General features: G+C 34.3%; 1 protein-coding gene across 1 annotated transcript in view; it reads right to left on the bottom strand.

Moving 5' to 3' along the window:
• Positions 1-20,951, bottom strand: part of LOC111508880 (cytochrome P450 6a2) — a 35,730-nt gene that overhangs the window by 2,092 nt on the left and 12,687 nt on the right. The window contains exons 3-6 of the mRNA XM_023164505.2: positions 11,850-12,083; positions 7,884-8,064; positions 6,327-6,496; positions 4,665-4,866 (exon numbers count right to left, since the gene is read on the bottom strand). Coding sequence (XP_023020273.2) covers positions 4,665-4,866; positions 6,327-6,496; positions 7,884-8,064; positions 11,850-12,083 — 787 coding nt within the window. The remainder of the gene's footprint in view (positions 1-4,664; positions 4,867-6,326; positions 6,497-7,883; positions 8,065-11,849; positions 12,084-20,951) is intronic.

The following is a 20,951-nucleotide window of genomic DNA, read 5'->3' as shown; positions in this document are numbered from 1 at the left end:
TCATTAGAACATTTTATGATGTAAAAAGTCCTAATAATTTTCGAAATACTCTGTTGAATACATCGGATGACTTTGATGTCAACCTGTCAAAGAATTTTTGCGGATTAGAGAGACGAGACTTACCTCAACAGAGATGAAGTTAACAACTTCACCAGTTTTATAGCAGATGCCTCAATATTCTTGATTCACTTTGAAACTTTGAGTGAGGCAGACAATGCTTCAAAACTTTCAGAAAGGAATCTTCACAATAGTCTAGCTTCAAAAACATTTTTGTCAGGTTTGAAAGACCTCAACTTCTTGATTGAGCATTATAATTAGTGATGTAAGGAGACAATTTACACTCTTTTCAAAATTATGACCAAAGCCTCTCACTAGTTCCACGTTCGTGAATATAAAAGCACCCATACATCCATCACAAAACATATTCACATCACAACTGGTTCCCATTTATCCAAAACAAATTTCGAAAGTTTTTCGCCAACTCCCAAGTTTTCTATAATAATTAACATCAGAAACAAAACGTTTTCAAACCCAAACAAAATCGGTACTTTTCATGACCTACCCCAATGAGAGTATTCACTAGATAAACTTCAAACAATTTTCAAAAGAATTTGCAAAGATTCACCTCACGACAACCACAACATTTCTTAGGAACTGTATGATACCGAAATTATTCAAGGTGAAAATACTCGAGTAGATAGCGACTGAGAGTTCCACAACACAGAACCATACGAATTCCAAAATTATCAATGCACAACTCAAAGTTCACAGGAAGTAGCTGATAACAATTACACAGGTCTGCGAAAAAAAATTTTTGTCAGCTGCATGAGATATTTTTACTGAATTATATGTTTTAAAGTGCGCTGATTTCAAAAGTGATGCCAATTTTTTTCTATCACATAAGGATTTTTTGCAAATTCAAACACAAAAAATTGGTTAAAACACTCCTTTATTCAAAATTTACAAACAATAAATATTTTTTTAAAGAAAACGAAACATTATTTTGATACATATACTTATTCATGTTCTTTATAAAACCTCTTCTTCTTTTCCTTGATACTTTGACGAGTCCTTTTCCGATTTCCATCTTCAGTTTCTCGCTTAAGCAGCCAACAATAGTCAGCAAGCATAGTGACATCCCATCGCCCTTGGTACCTTCTCTCAATATCACGGACATCCTGGTGAAATCGCTCCCCCTGCTCTTCACTGTAATCTCCCACGTTTTCAGGAAAATAGTCTATGTGAGAGTGTAAAAAATGAACCTTTAAGCTCATCTTGCAGCCTTGAGCTTCATATGCTGCTAGCATCCGTTGCACAATAGTTTTATAGTTAGGATCCTTAGTATTTTCCAAAAACTTTCGTACTACGTCCTTGAACGATACCCAAGCTTCTTTTTTCTTCTCATTCATAGTTTCCACAAATGAAGGGTCCGTTAAAAGTGTCCTTATGTCGGGGCCGGTGAAAACTCCCTCTTTCAACTTTGCTTCTGATAGCTTCGGGAATTTTGTACATAAATATTTGAAACAGTCTCCATCCTTTTGCAGCGATTTTACAAATTGTTTCATCAACCCCAATTTGATATGGAGAGGGGGCAACAAAACTTTTTCTGGTAGTACCAAGGTAGTGTTTATAACATTTTTTTCTCCAGGTTTTAAAGTTTCTCAGGATGGCCAATCACTTTTTTTCCAGTGCTGTTCTCTGGCTCTGCTATCCCACAAGCATAAGAAGCATGGATATTTGGTATAACCTGCCTGCTGACCCAAAAGCATTGTCAGTATTTTGAAGTCCCCACAAATCATCCATTGATGGTCTTGATACTTGATTTTTTCCAGGATAATAGCCAAATCGTTATAATCTTCTTTCATTTGTACAGAATGTGCGATAATACTGCTTTAAGGCTAGCCTTAGATGAGTCAATGAATAGGCGCCATTCAGATGAGTCATACTTTATATCAAAGCGATGTATGAGTTCTTCGACATAATTGCAGAAAACTAAATTTCCTTCTTTTGAAAAAAACTGGGTAAATTCTTTTTCTCGGTGTCTGTACCAGTAGAAAGAAGTGCCAGGTGATAAAAGATTTTAATTTTCAATCTAGAACCTATCAGTTCGGCTGCATCTTTTGAAAGACATAAATCTTTCACTAAATCATTGAGCTCACCTTGACAAAATAGTTGAGGCCTATCATCTTCGTCAAAAGATAAATCTGAGCTTGATTCACCCAGAGGAGGGAATGTAGCTTCGTCCTCCAACTCACTAGGGTATTCATCCAAATAGGAAGGTGGCTGCGGGATAGATATCTCAGAGCTATGGGGCACTGGACGTATAGCTGAGTCAAGATTAGGATAACTTATGTTTCTTTTGTTTTTTGAATTGAATCCCTTTACGTCAACTGAGCAGAAGTAGCAGTCAGTGTTGTGATTTTTCTGCTCACGCCATATCATAGGAACTCCAAATCGAAATGCATTTTTATTTCCCTTAAACCACAAACGAAGATCTTCTTCGCATCTTCCACACACCTTATGCGGGGCCCATGGTTCATCTTGATCACCAATTTTTAATTTAAAGTAGGCAAAATAAACTTTCCTTACAAAATCACTCATATTTCTCTGTTGACTTTTAATGGCGAATTCACCACAGATATAACAAAAACTGTTTGGAGAAATAACACAACCCCTTGTAGCCATGATTGACAGACAACAGCACTGTTCACTTGAATATCAGTATGTCTATTGAGAGCTTTTCTTTGTTTCAAGCGATATACACTAGGCGTCAATTGAAGGTATAAATGCAACATAATATGCTAGAACTTATTTTGCGACAAAATAACGGGAAAAGATTGTGGCAGAGAATAAAAAATGAGAAATCAAATCAAAGAAGAAATGATTACCGCAATTTTTCTTTAAAAATTATGTGCTTAAATTTTAGTTTGCATATAATTGTGTTGAAGTGCACGTCATTTGACTTGTCCCAACATGTTAAAACATTCCCTGTCTCACCAACAGCTCAGGTTGTTTTTCTCCATTATCAAATAAAAATTATATAGGTTTATTACCACTGAACATAGATACTGCAATATACATAAAAACTTATGTGATATAATAATTTCAATATTTTTTCTGTTCTTGGGAGGTCAAAATCTGTAAGAAAATGTAAAAAAATCCTATGCAGATTTTTGGTCGCAGACCTGTGTTATTGCGAAACCCAGCCAGCCATTCCTCGCCTCTAGTGGGAGATCAAACCTGAATCCACATATCATTTCATTCAATCTTCTATCCAGGTGTGTTGCTGTATAGGAATCACACGTTAAAAGGTAGGACCTCGTTAATCCTTAGCTCGCACAAGTTTCGACTTCTGAGGGTTGTCGTTCGTAAGGGTGCGACAGCTGGTTAACGAACAGATATGACACTGACCGAATTGGAGATCGGTTCAGTAGAAATCATCATTATGTAAGTAGAAAAATTTTCAAGAAATGAATGGGAGAACTACAAGTAAGTATTTACATAAAAAGTCAAAATTGATTCACTGTCACTGGTATCTTTTCCAATATTCATCATGAGTTCTTACTACCTTACCTAATGTACTACTCTCTATATAGTTTTCTTCTATGTTCTCTACGTGTTTGCGGATGTTTTGCCAGTTTTGAAGTGTCACTTCTTCAAACTTCTCCTCTGTAATCCTCCGCACATCAGCTAGTTTGAATGAAAAACCACGGACCAATATTTCATTCTTTAGTAGTGCCCATATTTTTTCTATGATGTTTAGCTCCTGGCGGCAGGCGCAGTATTAAAATGTCATATTCCGCTAGAAGCATGTTAGCGATATATCTTTTATGAGCTGGTTAATGCTTTACATTCAATGCAAAGCATTAGCTTCATATGAAATACCTCGTTCGATAGTCATAGCTATGTAGCTGCTTCTTTCCATAAAAAAATTGGACTAGGATCAACCTGAACATTGTGGTGGGATGCATTATCCACAACACAAACGCAATTTTTTTCAGAACTGAAGATGAATTCATCATTTAACCATTGTATGAAATTATCCTTATGCACCTTCAGCTTGTAGAATGATATGACGTCCGTCATTGGATCCTGGAGAATTTGAAAATTTTCAATTGATACCGTCCGAAGTTTTTGGTACCGTTTGGGAAATTTTCTTGAATATTCAACGCGTTTAGATTTGATATCAAATTTCTCGATTAACACTTTTCTATTGTCTTCTGCTTTTCTCCACCTGAACTCCATTTTTTCAATAATTTTCTGAAAGTATTATACTTGTCTGTGAAACTTCATCCCTTTTAATTTTCAACAGCTCCAAATATCTTCACAATGGTACGCTTCCTTTGATGAAGAGGTTTATAGAATGTACAAAAATCTTACAAAGGAGTGTTACTTGAACACAAGGAGTCATTGGCAATAATTTGTTTATTTTCTTGTTGAATATACTAATTTACAGGAGTTCCAAGAAAGCAATTCACGATAAAGTCAAGGACATGAAGTGATTTAAAATGTTTATAAGTTCATGCAAACCGAGAAAGATCTTTCTTGAAATACCTATCATATGCAATATGATAAAATAACACCAGTGTTTCATTTTCGTATAACAATATATGTCTGTCAATGAATTCGTTTAACCGAACCCTCATATCAAAATTCCACCTTACCGTTTATAACTTGAAGAAGATATTTCATTTGTTTCAAACAATCTGTATTCAACACTCCATCATTTCCAATCAAAACTTCTTCTATTTCTTCTCTCACCCTCTCTTGTATATCAGGATTTCTTGCCAATTCAAATAATGTAAAAGAAATCGTGTTGGGGGAAGTATCCAGAGCAGCGATGAAGAAATTCAATAGTTCAGCTGTCTGAAAAATAAAAAATATAATAGTACAGGACCATTAGGCACGGAAGAGTAGAGTTTTTCACTGGACTTCAATTGTATAAATAATTTATCAACTATTTCAAATGACTATTTTTATATTCGAATCAAACTGAGGACGTAAAAGGCTTGAATAGCACAATTTGCTAACGCTCTCATGATCATTATTGTTTCAATTTTTCAATATGTAATAAAATTATCCAATAGGCTGGTACTTGAAGGAATATTACTGTAGGTTTATGCCAACACCAAACCATTACTTTTAACACATCGACACGTGCTTCGATCACCAAGTAGTCATCTTTAAGATAAAGATTAGAGAAAGTTTAATCTTTCTCTTGAAGAACACAACACCAACGAAAGGTTAATGATTGGGCTGGTATTCTTGGAAATGCCTTAAATTGATTCATTATTTCTGGAAGAAAAATTGATTGGCAATATGTTCCTTGAAATGCTTGAAGGTATTATCGATCCTGTCATAACTCACGAGCTGGAAACTCAAATGGATGCAGAAGGTAATGAACTTATGCAGGAGGATATGTTACATTTTCAGCAGGACGGTGCCCCTTTCTTTCCTACCGACTGTGGTTAAACGAGAGATTTCCAAATAGATGGATTGGCCGACGGAAAGCAGTTCAATGACCTCCGAGATAACCAGATCTACCATCTTCAGATTTCTTTCTTTAGGGGAATCTTGAATCCGTTGTTCATGAAACACAACCTTCTGACATTGAAGAACTTGAAAGACGTCTCAAAAGACTGTCAGCAGGAATTGACTATCTCGAAAGGCAGTCAATTGCTAGTGAAGTTTATTACTGTTGAGAGCATCATGGATATTTCGAATAGTTTATAAGATACGGCTGAGTAGATTTTATGTTTGAAATGACTTTATTGCAAATTAAATTTCATTTTGTAAAAGGACAATAGCCAACAACGCGCAATCCTACGCGCAATACATTCATTCGTGTCATTCAAGGGTTGAAACGGTGCCACCTACTCTTTTAACCATTTTTATTCAAAGGTGTCAATACAATAATGCATCTCACAACAGGCAAATTCTTATTACATGCTCATCAAAAAATAAAACGTCAGGGTATCATTGGAAGCGGAATTGAACTTCAATCAAAATGATGTGCCACTTGACACCCCGTTCCAGTTAAGACTCTATGTGTAACATCTACCTCTCCTTGGGGGTCGAACCACGAGAGCTACAAATATCCCTTGAAAGTGTCCCCCTTGACTATAAAGTTGACCTGTTTTTTCGATTCCTCATATTATTTACTGGAAAGAAGATATTGAGGGTGGAAAGTTTATGTATGTATGTATGTTTCAATATTCAATTGAAATTATACTATGATAAATTAGGTATTAAACTACTTCTATACTCTCATTTGTAATAATAATTAGGCTATATAGCTGAATTGATGAAATTCTATCAATCCTTACCAATTGGTTATCAGTTACAGGACGTGAACTGAGTTTTGTATCCTTTTTCAGATTAACCATCAACTCCAACATATCGGAACGAGTACAATTGTTCTCCTTTCTGTACTTAATGCTGTCTTGCAGAATGGTTTCGAAAAACATACCAACTTCTCTATCCATCAAATGCAATCCTGTAATTTGAAAAAAATCTGTGAATGCAGGGAAATACTTATAAATAAGTTTTTATGTATGCTAGTTTTTTATCACTTCACATCACATCCAGCTATAGTTTGATTTCTCAGGTGCTCAACGTTCTGAATAGAAGTGGAATTAACCAATGACTTCAAATGCAGTGATCTAGGGGATTTAAATCAGGGGTTCGAGCAGGCCGATGTGCCGAATCTCCCTTACCTTATACAACGACTTGAATATGCTGGTATCTAATCGATTTCCTACAATGCTGGTGCACTATACATGATTCGGAATTGTTATCTCAGCTGTTGGAAAATTCCTTCAAGAAAAACAGGTAACTTTTTTGTAGGAAATTGAGGTGACAACTACCTGTTGACCGTAGTAGTGGAAACTATGGACCAATCCAATGATAATGAAGTAACCTAAGTCATACATTTACTGAACGCTAGGCGAGACATGAATTTTCTGGGTAGTAGTTGGATATGAAAGGATATAATTGCCGATTTTTAAGAATCTGATTCAGCGAATGTTAATAGTTTTTCTGACTATATCAGGTGACTTCGCAATCAACTCAAAAACTGATTTTTCTAGCTGCACAGTTTGTTGTCTGAGAGAGCTCGCTGTCAGCCGTTATTTCTCAAATATATTTTTTCTCCTAAACGTTGGTGAAGACAAGCAAATATGATATCCTACGTTCTATATACAACTTAGTATACAATCGCAGACTTTGTCGACAATTTCCATTACTTGGACCATCGGCAAATTGCATGTTGACAATTCCACATTCGTATTTCTCGTCCTTTTCGATAAAGAAACTAAATAACTGCTAGCGTCGCTACTAGATAACGTATTGAAAAAATGAAAAATACTCGTTGAAATATTCAACTTTTGTTTTTTGAGTGAAAATATCGTGAAAGGGGGAATAAAAAATTATTTTCAGTTTGAAATATTTCAGTGACGTACCATTTTTTTTTCGGAAACTTTGAGATCATCACCCATATGAAATGCTTCATTGCTTGTTAACGAATGCGAAATAACAATCTCTTGACGCCATCCAAATTTCATTGGCATATTTCTACCGGTTTTAGAGCAATACATAAATTGACAGGTTTTGAAGACAGGCTTCAACACCCTGTATCTCGAATTACGAATCATTTGCGAACGAAAGTTTTACAGTAAATATCATTATTTTTCTATGCACAATCACATCCGGAAGTTTGTCGCACTTATTCACTTACGCCCTGTATATGTTAAAATTAAAGAAATTCCACTGAAAAAGAACCAAGTCCATTAAACTCTTTTCACCTGCTTTTATCAGATCAGGTGATTCGTATGTGATAAATGATATTTTTAATGAATCCAAAACAATATCCAGTTTATACTCACCCAGTTTACTACAAAAATCCGGAAATTTATTCAGAACCGTAAACCTGAAGGAGTTTGTGAAATTCTCACAATGAAACTGTTTTCTTGCCATCTTTGCAAAAATGTCGGTATTACTCGAGTTTCCAGGTTCTATGCCTAGAGCACAGCTTGCTAGCGAATTGATAGTGAATTTGGTTGTTAACTAGAAAATAAATAAAGAAAAAGTACCACAGGTGAATATTCAAATGATAACACTGAATATTGTATTGTGTAGAACTTGTGCCGTGAATTAAATCTAATGAAAAGACTTTTTTCCCACCAAAGCAAAAAAAATGTCTATCAACGTGCGTTTCGCAATCGGGTTAGCGTCATCAGGAGCTGAGAAGGAGTCATTACCTGATAAGAAGACCCTTCGATCTGGTCAGTAATATTATTCACATATGGCAGAAAAGCTTTTTTTTGACAGGTCTGTTAGAGTAGCTTTGGCAATTTCTTTCCTGGGTTATATTGCCGGCTCGAAATCAGCTTTGCTATAACCAGTTTTTTCAAATGATCGAGTTTCTTAAGAAAACTTAAGGGTGTTCAGTATTTATATTCATTATTATTTGTTTACTCTTTCATTTACCTCATATATAATTATATTTAGTTTGATGTTCAGTTGTTGTAACTAAAACAAACAGAATAAAAAAAACTTTTTTGACTGATACTGAATTTCAATATTTCGTTCTTCGAGACCGGATTAAACCTAGATATTTCAGGTAAAACACAACATTAATTGGTCCTTCTACGCCTTTACCGAATCAACTTATTGAGACATGTCAAAAAATCGAAGAAGCGAGATATTAGCGGAAAAACGGGAAAAGGAAGCTATTTCTATCAGTAGTGAAAGGGAACAAGACAACATTTCTTCTCGTGGCTTACATTTGGAGCAGAGTAATGACATTGATGACAAAAACTCCACTTGTAAGTACTCACATGCTGACAGCAAGAAGAAAATGTCACGGCAGGGTTCCATTCAAGAAAGGAAATCGATTAAGTCCAAAACTAGTAGCGCCCGTTGAGAAAAAGTCAAAAAAGAAATGATGATTCAGGCAGAAATCAAGAAGGAAGAATTGGAGCAGAAATTATTGAAGAAAGAACAAGAGATTCTCGACTTACAATTAGCCTTCAAGATGTCACAAATAGAATATGAATCTTCGGATGCATCAGTGGAAGATGAGTCTCCATCATGTGGATCAGGGTCAGTGATTAACAATGGTTCGAATGTTCAAAAATGGGTAAACGAGTTCACTTGGAATGGTAATAATGATACAAAAAATTGCACGCCAGTCACTGATATTGAAACCAATTGTCATATTTCATCAAATAGATGAGTGTTACTGAAAATTTTACCAGTCTTTATTTCGAATGGAAATAAAGAAATTAATACATATGCTCTTTTGGACGATGCTAGTACCATAACTTTAATTGATAAAGATCTTGCTGATGATTTGGATCTTGATGGTCTTCAAAAGTCTTTATGTATCCAATGGACAAATGATCAGACAGAAGAGCAGGATGACTCAAAAATTGCTACTTTCAAAATATCGTCAAAAACGTGTAATTCTAATTCGAATTTTTATTTGAGGCATGTTCGAACGATCAAAAATCTTCAATTGCCAAAACAAACTGTCGATATTGATCATATTTCTTTAAAATATCCTTATATTGACAACAAAATACAATCTATGATCGATTTGATTGGTCAAGAAAATTGGCCATTGTTGGTAAGCAAGAAAATGGTTTCGGGGCCTTGACATGGACCCGCACTCACGAAAACATTATTAGGTTGGGTAGTTCACGGATATTCACATCATAGTAATGATGATATGAATAAATTTGTTTGTTTTGTTGATTTGAAAGAAAAAGATGAATTAGACATTCTCCATGATCGGATTAAAGAACAATGGAAAATGGAATCATTTCCTACTTCAAGACACTCTTTATCCAGAGAAGACATTAGAGCTCAAGAGATCATGGATTCTACAATGCGGAGAATAGGTGACACGTTTGAAGCAGGTCTGCTTTGGAAAAAGAGTAATCATCATTTACCGGAAAGTAAAAAAAATGCCGTAAGAAGACTCGTTTGTACGGAAAGGAGAATGCACAAAGATGAAGAATTTGGTCGAATGTATTTCGAAAAGTTTGGAGACATGATTAAGAAAAATTATATATCGAAAATTTCTAATGCAGAAGATAATCTCAACGACGGAAAAATCTGGTATTTGCCACACTTCGATGTCATGAATCCAAACAAACCCAATAGATTACGAATCGTATTTGATGTCTCTTCGAAAAGTAATGGTAATTTCTCAAACGACTTCCTGCTAACAGGACTGGATTTGTACAATTCACTTCAAACAATTCTTCTGAATTTCAGAATCAAAAGATATGCTTTTTCAGCAGACATCAAAGAAATGTTTTTGAGAGTGAATGTCCGGAAAGAAGACAGATCAGCAGAGATAATTTTATACAGAGGAATGCGAAGAGATGATGATCCAGATATATATTAAATAAATGTGGTATTTTTTGGTTCATCGTGTGGCCCGTGTTTAGCCCAGGAGGCCAAGAACAGAAATGCCAAAAAATTCCAAGAAGAATATCCTGAAGCGGTCAAAGCCATCTTCAATGATCATTATATGGATGATTATCTTGGGGGAGCAGATAGTGTCCAGGAGGCAAAACAATTGATTAGGGACGTAATATATGTACATAGTAAAGGTGGATTCACTATATGTAATTGGATTTCCAATAACCCGATTTTATTTCAAGACATAGATGACTTACTATTGGCCAAATTTGACGAAAATTTGAATTCTTCTGAGGAAAGAATTTTAGGTATATGGTGGAACCCCAAAAAAAGATATCTTTCAATTCAAAACAAATTTCCATAAAATTGACAAAAATTTATTGGAAGGTAACAGAAGACCGACAAAACGAGAAGTACTCAATATCGTCATGTCAGTCTTCGATCCCCTCGGATTTCTCGCAAACTTTTTGATACAAGGTAAAATCATATTACAGAATACATGGAGAAGTCAGATAGGACGGGATGACGAAATACCAAACAGTTTGATTATCAAATGGGAGAAATTCATACAAGATTTGAGGAAAGTCGATGATTTTAAATTGCCAAGACAATATTGTGAAATAAATAGGTCCGATTCTGAAATTTAGCTTCATATCTTCTGTGATGCCTCTGAAAATGGGTATGCAAGTGTCGCATATTTGAGATGGTCAGAAGAGCTTGGACACGCTGTATATGATATATATGATATATGAACTCTCCATCCGGTTTTTGAGGTGACTTCCAGCTGCAGTGCTACTCTCCTGATACTATTTGAAGGATCTTCTTTCATCGCATCACGTATAGTTTGTGCATGTCAGCCATTTCAACGTTAGTTAAATTAATCATGATGAAATCGCTGCTAACTGACAACTGTACGTTCACTGATAAGACAACATTATCACTGTCAGCTAGTCTCCAAAGCAGGTTTTCATGATATACAAAGTTTCTTCAATATTTTTTCTCGAAAACGAAACTTGATATGAAGAAAACACAAGCGACGAAAACGTTGTATTTCAGTTGGATAGTTTAAAAAAATGAAAACCTAGAACAACAAATCAGTGTGGTATTTTTTCCCTGAACGTAATAATTTCAATTTAGTTAGGCCTAAACGAGTGCCGTATGACTTAAAAAACCTGAAGCAAATTTCAAACAAATCGGAGTAAGAATATTTCTTCAAACTTCAACGCCCTGTATCTCAGGAACGAAGCAACTCCGGACATCATGAGAACTTTTTTCAAAAAACCACTTAACGAATCACCCTCTGAAGTTTCGTACCGTAATTAGCAAAAAAACCCTACAGTACATTTAGCAACATCGATTGATTGAATCAATTGTATCATTGTATCTGATAATTTTTGAACCTCTTCAGTAGATCTCACCTTTTTAATATCCAAATCAGCATTTTCAGTCGCCAAATCGCCAATTTCTTTTATCATAAGTTCACTGACTGACGAAATTAACGGAATCATTGCTTTAACTCTTCCGCTGGTGAAAGAAGGGGAAAAGGCCATCCTACTTTTTTTCCAGTCTGCTCCATCCATAGTGAACATAGTGTATGATAGGGGATCGTGAGTGGTTTTGTAGAATCCTCGATCAACGAAATGGTCGAAGTCCTACAAAGTAACTCAATGAATTACGAATATGTAGCTCATAAGATCATTCACATTTAAAAAAAAATAATAATTTTTTGTAACAAATAGATATTACTAATAACTTTGATCTTCAAATATCTTTCTAAAGTTTTCACTGCAAATGGGAAACTGGATGATTACAGTACCCAAATAATATGTTGTATTCATGATCCGCCATAAATGTCGCGAGTTGTACTAGCCGTGGTCATACTAGTTCTAAAATTCGCAAAATCCAAATAAAATGAATCTAGTGGGTGATACCAGAGCCAAATTCCGAATCCCGATTGCAATGCTTTGGACTCCTCTGTCTTATACATAACATAATTCAGATAAACACCATTTTGAAATGTTTCATTGATGAGTATTTTGTTCACTGTAGATGAAGGTGAAATTAGGAAAAAATATTTTTCTATAGTTCAAATTATTTTCAATTGATTTTCATGATTTGAAATATACAGTGTATATATTATATAGAGAAAATAACTATAAACATTTTTGAGAAAGTGGTTCTATTGTTTCTATATGGCTGACGCTTTTGGGCCCTGATATCATAAAATATAGTTACCTGGTCAGTGGAAGCTCTCTAGCAAGAAATAGGGGATGAATATTGTTTGTGGTTCACTGTTGAAGCTTTCGGGATCCTAGTTTACTGATGATATTAGTAGTTAGAAGCCTTATAAGGTATTTACTTTTGGAATGGTTTTATGGGCATTTTTACTATTTTCTATATTCATAACATGTTTCAGGTGAGGCAAGGGAACTTTTCTTGCTTTTTTGCGAGAAATTTACTCGTCACTTCATTGAAGTGATGAGTAAATTGATTGATTTTCTGGCACGAACTGTGCCAAACAACTCAATCATTTCAGTTTATGTATTTTTCCATATATCCCATGCCTAGCTGCCGAAACAATTGAACATTATTCTTTTAGTACATTTCCACAAATATTTGATATGATTCATTAATTGGCAAAAATTGGTTGAACCAAATGAAATGAATCAAGCTGAGCTAATCATAATACATCAGTATTGAGATATCCATTATCATTTTCAAAATCAGCGCGCACAAACGCAAAGACAAACTGAAAAATAGACAAAAGTTTGATTGCTTCAATAAAGATTACTAATAACAGTATTTCCCAAATATATTCTACGAACAGGGTATCCAAAATTCGAGGGTAACCATTGAGATCCTGGAAACCGTAAGAGATACAGGGTCGTTGAATTAAGTTAAAGTTGCATAATGATGTTTTGAAATCTGGAGAATTTGGAAGATTGCAAAATATTTTGAAGAAACCAAAAATGCACGATTTTGTTTTTATGATATTCCTTGTTTACGTTGTTTGAAGCGCTATTGAAGCACAAAAACAAAATTTATCATTGCAACTGTTTTCATCCTACATCATGTAGTGCCCAATTTCTAATTTCTTCGTTCTTCAAAAACCATCATTAGCTTTGTTTTTATCAGGACCGATATAATGAAATACCCTGTATTTGATAGATCATTTCGAAATAATTCCAACGATATATTACAATTCATTATTCAAAAATGGTTTTTGGTCGTAAATAACAATTTTTTTATTGCCATGCCAAGTCGAAATCCTAGAATTTCTAGTAAGCAATATTTCAACCAATATCATGAATAATTGCAGCCTATGAATATCACTTTGCCGAACTTTGTTGGAATTGGGAAGTTTTGACAAAACCAGATAAAAGTGTGGCCAGCGAACAAATGAAGAGGAAGAACAAAATATTTTAAATTCTATAAGTCTTAGAATGTTATCAAAAGTATAATAATTTCACCATTGTCAATATTCACATCAAGGATCGATCAACTAGTGCAGTTTTTCTAATGATTGTATTTTCAAAAAGCTCTATTAGGCGGTAGGAAATGCAAGGCAAGATGCTGAATTCAGGCCACATAGGGTCGAACTTTTGTAATGTGTGGGTAGGAATGTGGTGCAACCAAATTATGGACCCTGTAATATACAAGGATAATTTACTTTGTGAAAGATATATAGCGTCAACATTCAACATCATACAATTCGAAGATGATCCTCTTAATATTCGAAGGAAGTTATAGTGGCCACAAGATGGTGCATTCACCATAATGGAGAATAGTTCACAGCTAATTTGGATGAAATGTTCCCAAATAAGTGTATTAGAAGACTAGAACCTGTGCATTGGCCTGGTGAAAGTCCAGACTAGAGTCTTCTGAAATATTTTCCATAAAGTCACCTCATAAATCGTGTATACTGCGAAATATCAGATGGAACCAACCACATAAGCCTCAATTTTATCAGGTGAATTCCCGCTAAGTTCCTTCAACTTTCCAAATTGGAATAACGTCGGCTTAGTGCAAAATGCATTGAAGTAGCATGTTCACAGTTTTAACATCTTCATTACAGTTTGAATGTCCGAAGTTTCAATTTTTCATTACTCACTTCAAAGTAGTTTTTGTTTTAAAAATTTGATTAAATCAGAAATCCAAAAGAACACGATCTTGTGGATGTCCGAATAAAAAATGTTCGTTAGGAATCACGCTTCAATTACAAGTTATTATTGTGGTCTAAGACACTTTTCATTTTAGTCAGTTACCCTTCTTCTCTTTTTACATGTCCAACTATCTGAATAATTTCTTTTCAAGAATGATTCTAATATAATGGGTTGAAATATATAATTGACTTAGTTTTGGGAAGCTCTATCGAATACAGTGTATTTCATTCTATCGGTCGGTATTAAAAAAAATATGATGATGAGTTTTGGAGAGCAAAACGTCCCATTCAAAATCACTGCAAAATATGCTATGAGAGAAGATTTTTATTTTTCAATGGAGGTTTGATAACATCAGAATAAAAAGAAAACGAAATCTTGCATTTTCGGTTTTTTCAGGGTATTACCTGAAGTATTCAGAATAGGCAACTTTACCTTCATTTAACCGACCCTGTATCTCTCACGGATTTCGAGATTTCCATGGACACCTTCGAATTTGGGACATCCTGTACAGACCGCGATCAGTTACACTTTTATTATAGTAACTCATAAAACAAATGAAAATTATTCAGAAATTAAAATACATTTCACTTGTTTGAATTTGTTCGTTTGATTTAACCAACCATATACTTTCCTGATTCAGGAAACATTTTGGATTCAGCAGAACCTTAGATTGAATATGAAACAAATACTTTTCCAAACCAAAACTCTGATTCGCCTTCTACCGCCAAAGATTAGACCATTAAACTAATCTGTGTTGAAACAATCATCATTTGTTATCCCACATCTGACATAAAACGGTGAGCAAAACGTGTGTTGAAAAAAAGCATTTCACACTTCCGAAGTTAAGGAAGTTGAAAACGTTAACAGAATGATTCATCTTGAAATTCCAACATACATCATCATAATCCTACTAATTTGATTTTGCATGTCTGATTCTAACCAAGTAAATTCCTTTGAAATTTTTCAGTGAAATTCAAAAATCTGTGAGACTCACCTTTCAATAACTTTCATTTATTTTCGTGTCATAACCATATACTAATTTGTGAAATGTACATTATACTGCTTGAGTGAAAGATTAGCGTCAGCTGAACTCCGCCAGTATAAATAATGACAATTTATCATTATCATTATTATTATTCCGAACAATGAAGGTGGGCATTTATCATGATTTCATGTGAGTTACAGAAATTAAAATGAATTTTTGAATCCTACGGTTGAAATGAGTATTAAAATTATGAATAATAACCAAAAATCTATATCTCTACTCTATACTAATATTATAAATGTGGAAGTTCGCTAGTATGGATAAATGTATATATGTATGTTTGTGACTCTTTCACACCTAAACGACTGAACGGATTTAGATGCAACTCCACATAAATACAGCTTATACATCAGAATAACATATAGGCTTCAATTTACAAAAGTTTTATGTGATTTTGTTGATAATATTACGATACGTATTAAGTCAGTCGGAAAAATTCTTGCTCCCTGAGAGAGCTGTCTTGTCGTGCGCTGCCTATACCGTTAGAGTTACATGAATATAATGTACCGTTATCTAAGAAAGTTCCAAATGAAAGTCCGCGGTAGCATATACCTACCTCCTATGTGGTAGCCACTATATGCAAAATACTGAGCCATAAATACAATTTAATTGGATAATATTTTACAATGCATATTTTAGAATATCTCTCAAATTCTTATGAAATTTGATACAATTGTCGTTTCAACTATTGGATGTAGGTAAACTTTGTCTAATACACTAAGTAATTTGAACGAATCGTTCAAGTTATCACGATAAGATTAACTTGAGGCAACGCAGTAATCCATTACTCTTCGCGTCTACTGTAAGACGACGGATGACGATGCACAGGTGTAAAGGAGCGGTCTAAGCAATGAAGCGCCATCACCGAGAACGGACAGACGCCTGAGAGCAGACGTCATGATGGTTGTGTTAGTTTTGCGAAATTTTTTATAGGTTACATAATTCGATTTTCGAAGCTATTCATCACATAGGTGAGGTTAGGTTAGTTAATTATGAAACCAAAATTTCGAACCTTGAAAAGTTCAATGAGAAGGGACATTTTGTGGTATCAGTCTCAATACAATCTTACAATTATAACAGTTTATAGATCCTGTGAAGGTAATGAAACAATTTTTCTTGAGAATCTTGAAACTCTATTAGGTGAAACTGTAACTATCTCGGATAAAATAATATTTTTTGGCGATTTCAATATCGAGTTTCTAGTAAAATCAAAAATCATCTTTATTGGATGAACTTAAAAACACCTTGTTATCCTTTGGACTGACTATACAGGAGGCTACTCGAATCACTGCCTCCAAATCTAGTTCTCTGGACGATATTTTGACCAATTAGAATCCTCTTTTGTACAAAGCAGATGTATTTGATCCATTGTTTTCTGACCATGCAGGTCAATACTTTTTTTCTGCACAGGCGAAAGTCGTAAAGAAACCCAAAAAACCAATTTGGACTAGGACTATTACGAGCAGAGGAAGGAACAAAATGTGTTCGTCTTTGCTCGAATTCGACTGGCCTATTTTTATCTCAAGTCCAGATACTGAGGTTTTGTCTTCTCTGTTGGTGAAAATTTACAATGATCTTATTGATGATATATTTCCAATGAAACTAATGAAATCGAGGTTCAATGTGAATCCTGTATCTTGGTTCAATGACGAATTGAGAAAACATTATGATAATCTATCTAAACTGAAAATTATATGTGACAGTACCAAGTCACCTGAAGATATAAATAACTTTAAAAAATTCAAAAAAGGTTACAATATGCAACTCAGATATGCAAAAAAATCAGCAAATGATTCATATATCATTGAAGCTGAAAGCAAATCTGAGGCTAGCTGCAACATTGTGATTTTTCACAGAAAGAAGACTAAACAAAGGTGTTTCTCAGAGAAATTAACTGAAAATGACTTTAGTAATTTTTTCTCAAGTATAGTCGTCAATATCGTAAAATCCATACGTAATCTGCCCATCTCTGAATTGGTGAACTTTAGAAGTGTTCCCTCTTATGGCTCTTCATTCTTTTTAACTCCTGCTACATGTGATGAAGTACAAAAAATCATTACATATTTGAAAAATTCAGCTTGTTCGGATATCAATGGAATAAATAGTCGAATTATTAAGGAAACTCAGGATATTATTCTTGTCCCATTTACCAATTTGATAAATCTAATCTTTAAATCAGGTAATTTTCCTAACATCTTCAAATATTCAAAAGTGATACCTCTCCACAAAAAAGGTAACAAACAGATTGTCGACCTATTTCTATCATAAGTATCTTTCCGAAAATCATTGAAAAATTAATTAAGAAAAGACTCACCAAATATTTCGAAATCAACAATTTTTTTTGCAGTTACCAATTTGGTTTACGCGAAAACTGCTCTACCACCAATGCTACTATGAGTGTTTTCAGAGGCGTAGTTGAGGGACTTGAGTCTGGGAAAGCTGTGGGAGTCACACTATTGGACCTGTCAAAGGCCTTTGACTGTGTTTCTCACAGCATTTTACTCGAAAAACTGTCACTGTCATATTATGGTGTAAGAGGTACTCCTTTGGGTTTGATTGAAACTTACCTGAATAATCGCTTCCAGAGAGTTTTTTTATAACAATACATTTTCGGAGCTGAGGCCGATTGACCTAGGTGTACCGCAGGAATCGTTATTTATTTCATATTTACATGATTTTTACAACTATATGAAGCCATGTCACAGTGTACTATTTGCTGACGATACATCTTCGATACATCTTCGATATACTCTTCGATATACTCGATATATACGAATTATTCAGCTCTTGTTGATATGTCTGTGGAAATACAAGAAAAAGCGAAGCACTGTTTCCGTGTCAACGAACTCATGGTACAATCATGATATAATCGCTAAGTAAATCACTAAATTCCATTTACTCGGTGATTAGTAAAGTCCGCCTTGGTTGAATGTTATTTCAGGATTGTTATCAATTAGCTGATTTTTCAGGTTTCGGAGTTCTTTCAGGTCAACATCTCCAATTGAAGGCTCATATTTATACTTCTTGGAGGGTTGCGATCTTGGTTCAATTCGCGAATCAATATTATTTGATAATCATTGATTACATTTTCTTCATTGATTATTTCGATTTGATTCGCCTTGATTTTGCAGCCTACTGGAATGTCAATTGAATAGGTTCCAATTATTCTTTGAACTTCCTCTTGCTCATTACATTGTAGGTGGATTGTCGTTTTATTTGGAAATATCGCTATCCATTGGGTAGAGTCCTCCTGTTGGTTAGCTATTGGCTTAATAATCCTAACATCGATTTGTCTACATGTGGAAGTTTCTTCCATCTTCAGGAGTTGCAGCTCACAGAGATTTCCAGAAATTTCTCTAATCGGCATTTTCTTGCAGACATCGAATTGTGGTTCGACTTTGACACAATCGTCGCTTTTAAATGTGGAGTATTCTGAGTTCTTCAGTAAAAATGAATTTTTGAGTATAAAGTGCCTTGAACTGACTTTGACTATATGTAGGGATTGAATATAAGTGATAGTAATCGAAAATGTATGGATATAAAATTGGAACATTAAGAAGGAAGGTTATTCTATTATTCAGAATAAAACATTCAATATTTATGATATTCTCTAATTCCAAGATGTTTTCTAAAGTAATATCAATAGGAAATTGATTCTTTGCAATAATTTCGTGTAATATAAGAAGTTCGGCGTATAGGTCAGAGGGTTTCACTATGCTTGGATGCATAATGTTGAGTTTCGCGAATGCTATGGAATTTTCAATGTCCTGTAAGGCAGAGTTGACTATTTCAAACATATCAATCATTTGGTTGAGTATATCGTGAACATATGCTCTATTTTCTTCATAACTCTTTGTTTGGAATATAGTAGTAGCATTATGAACTATTTTTTCCTGAAGAAATATTTCATTGTGAATTATTTGTTGAACAGTTTGATTGAATTTATTGATCAAATTGATTGAAACTGAATTTTGTTTCACAACACTAGAAGCCAATACTTTTTGGTTGTTTTAAAGTTCCCTAATAAGTTTTTCGTACCGCTCCCCGTCTTCTGCATCGAGGTTTCCTGTAAGTGATTTGAATATCGAACCAATACCATTAATCAATCCTCTTTTGATTAGTTTGGGATTTGTGATTATTTCTTGCAATTTGGATTCAGTCTTGTCTTTTGTCAAAGTCAAAATTTTGATGTAATTTTCTGTTTCAGCTGCGGAAATATTGATTTTTTTTTATACTGAGTGCTTCTAAAGTTTATCCGAATTGGTCATTTAGTTTTTGGATTTCAGTTATGAATGGATTCAGGTCATAGTAGTGTATCAGTGTGTGTGAGTATTGTTGAATTTTGACAGTGCCCAATTTTAAAGGTATCATACCAGGATTGTTTTTCAGGTTTTTCAATGTTATTCTGTCTTGAAGTCCGAATACTGAAGGTTTTCTGAAAAGAAATGAAATGAACTATTTATTGAGATAATAGCACTTCTTTCTTGGTTTTTTTAAATTGTCCATGTGTACTTTTTCATGATTTTCTGTGGAAACTGTTTTCATAGATTCGTCTACTTTTGTGATAGTGGCCGGTTTTTCAAGTTTGTTAGCATGTTTTTGTCTCAAGTGTTTTTTCACGTACGTTTGAGAATTAGGTTTCAACATTTCTGGGTTATCGCGCGTTTCATTAGATTTTGAAATAACCTTTTCTTTTCGATTCATTATTTTTCTGTTTATTTCCGCGTAAAGTGATTTAGTTTTTTCTCGGTGGTCATTTGTATAGTCATTGAGAAGAATATTGTCTTTGTCGATATCGAATGGATTTTAATTGGTTATATGTCCATTAACTATATAGATGGGTTTTAATTCTGTTGCAGAATGTATTGAGTGATGGTATGCAAGTATAGCGTAAACCATTTTCGTTTGAGGCGGTGTTTTAAGAAATCCTCTAGTATGAATAAGTCTAATGTGTTCAATGAGATTAGAGTGAAATCTTTCAATTTGTCCATTTGATTGGGGATGATTGGGTGAGCAGAAATGTACATTTACTTTGTGCAGTTTGAGAAGTTCTTCAATAACTGTGTTTTTAAATTCAGATCCGTTGTTAACTATAATTTGTATAGGTACGCCATGATGTGAAAAAAATATTGAAAGTTTCAGCTATATCGGTAGTCGATAAAAAGGACAAATGATATGCTTGCGAGTATTTCGAAAAACTTGTCTATAATAGTAAGATATTTATTTTTTTCTAAAGTATAAACGTCAATGAGGATGATTTCGAATGGTTTATTGGCTGTTTTTCGTATTTACTTCTTTGACAGATTTCACAC

The sequence above is a fragment of the Leptinotarsa decemlineata genome, unplaced genomic scaffold (assembly GCF_025532065.1).
Source record: "Leptinotarsa decemlineata unplaced genomic scaffold, Ldec_3_MD MMD2_tig00000035_RagTag_RagTag, whole genome shotgun sequence".
NCBI classification, from domain to species: Eukaryota; Metazoa; Arthropoda; class Insecta; order Coleoptera; family Chrysomelidae; genus Leptinotarsa; species Leptinotarsa decemlineata.
This window is presented reverse-complemented; position numbering and strand designations above follow the sequence as displayed.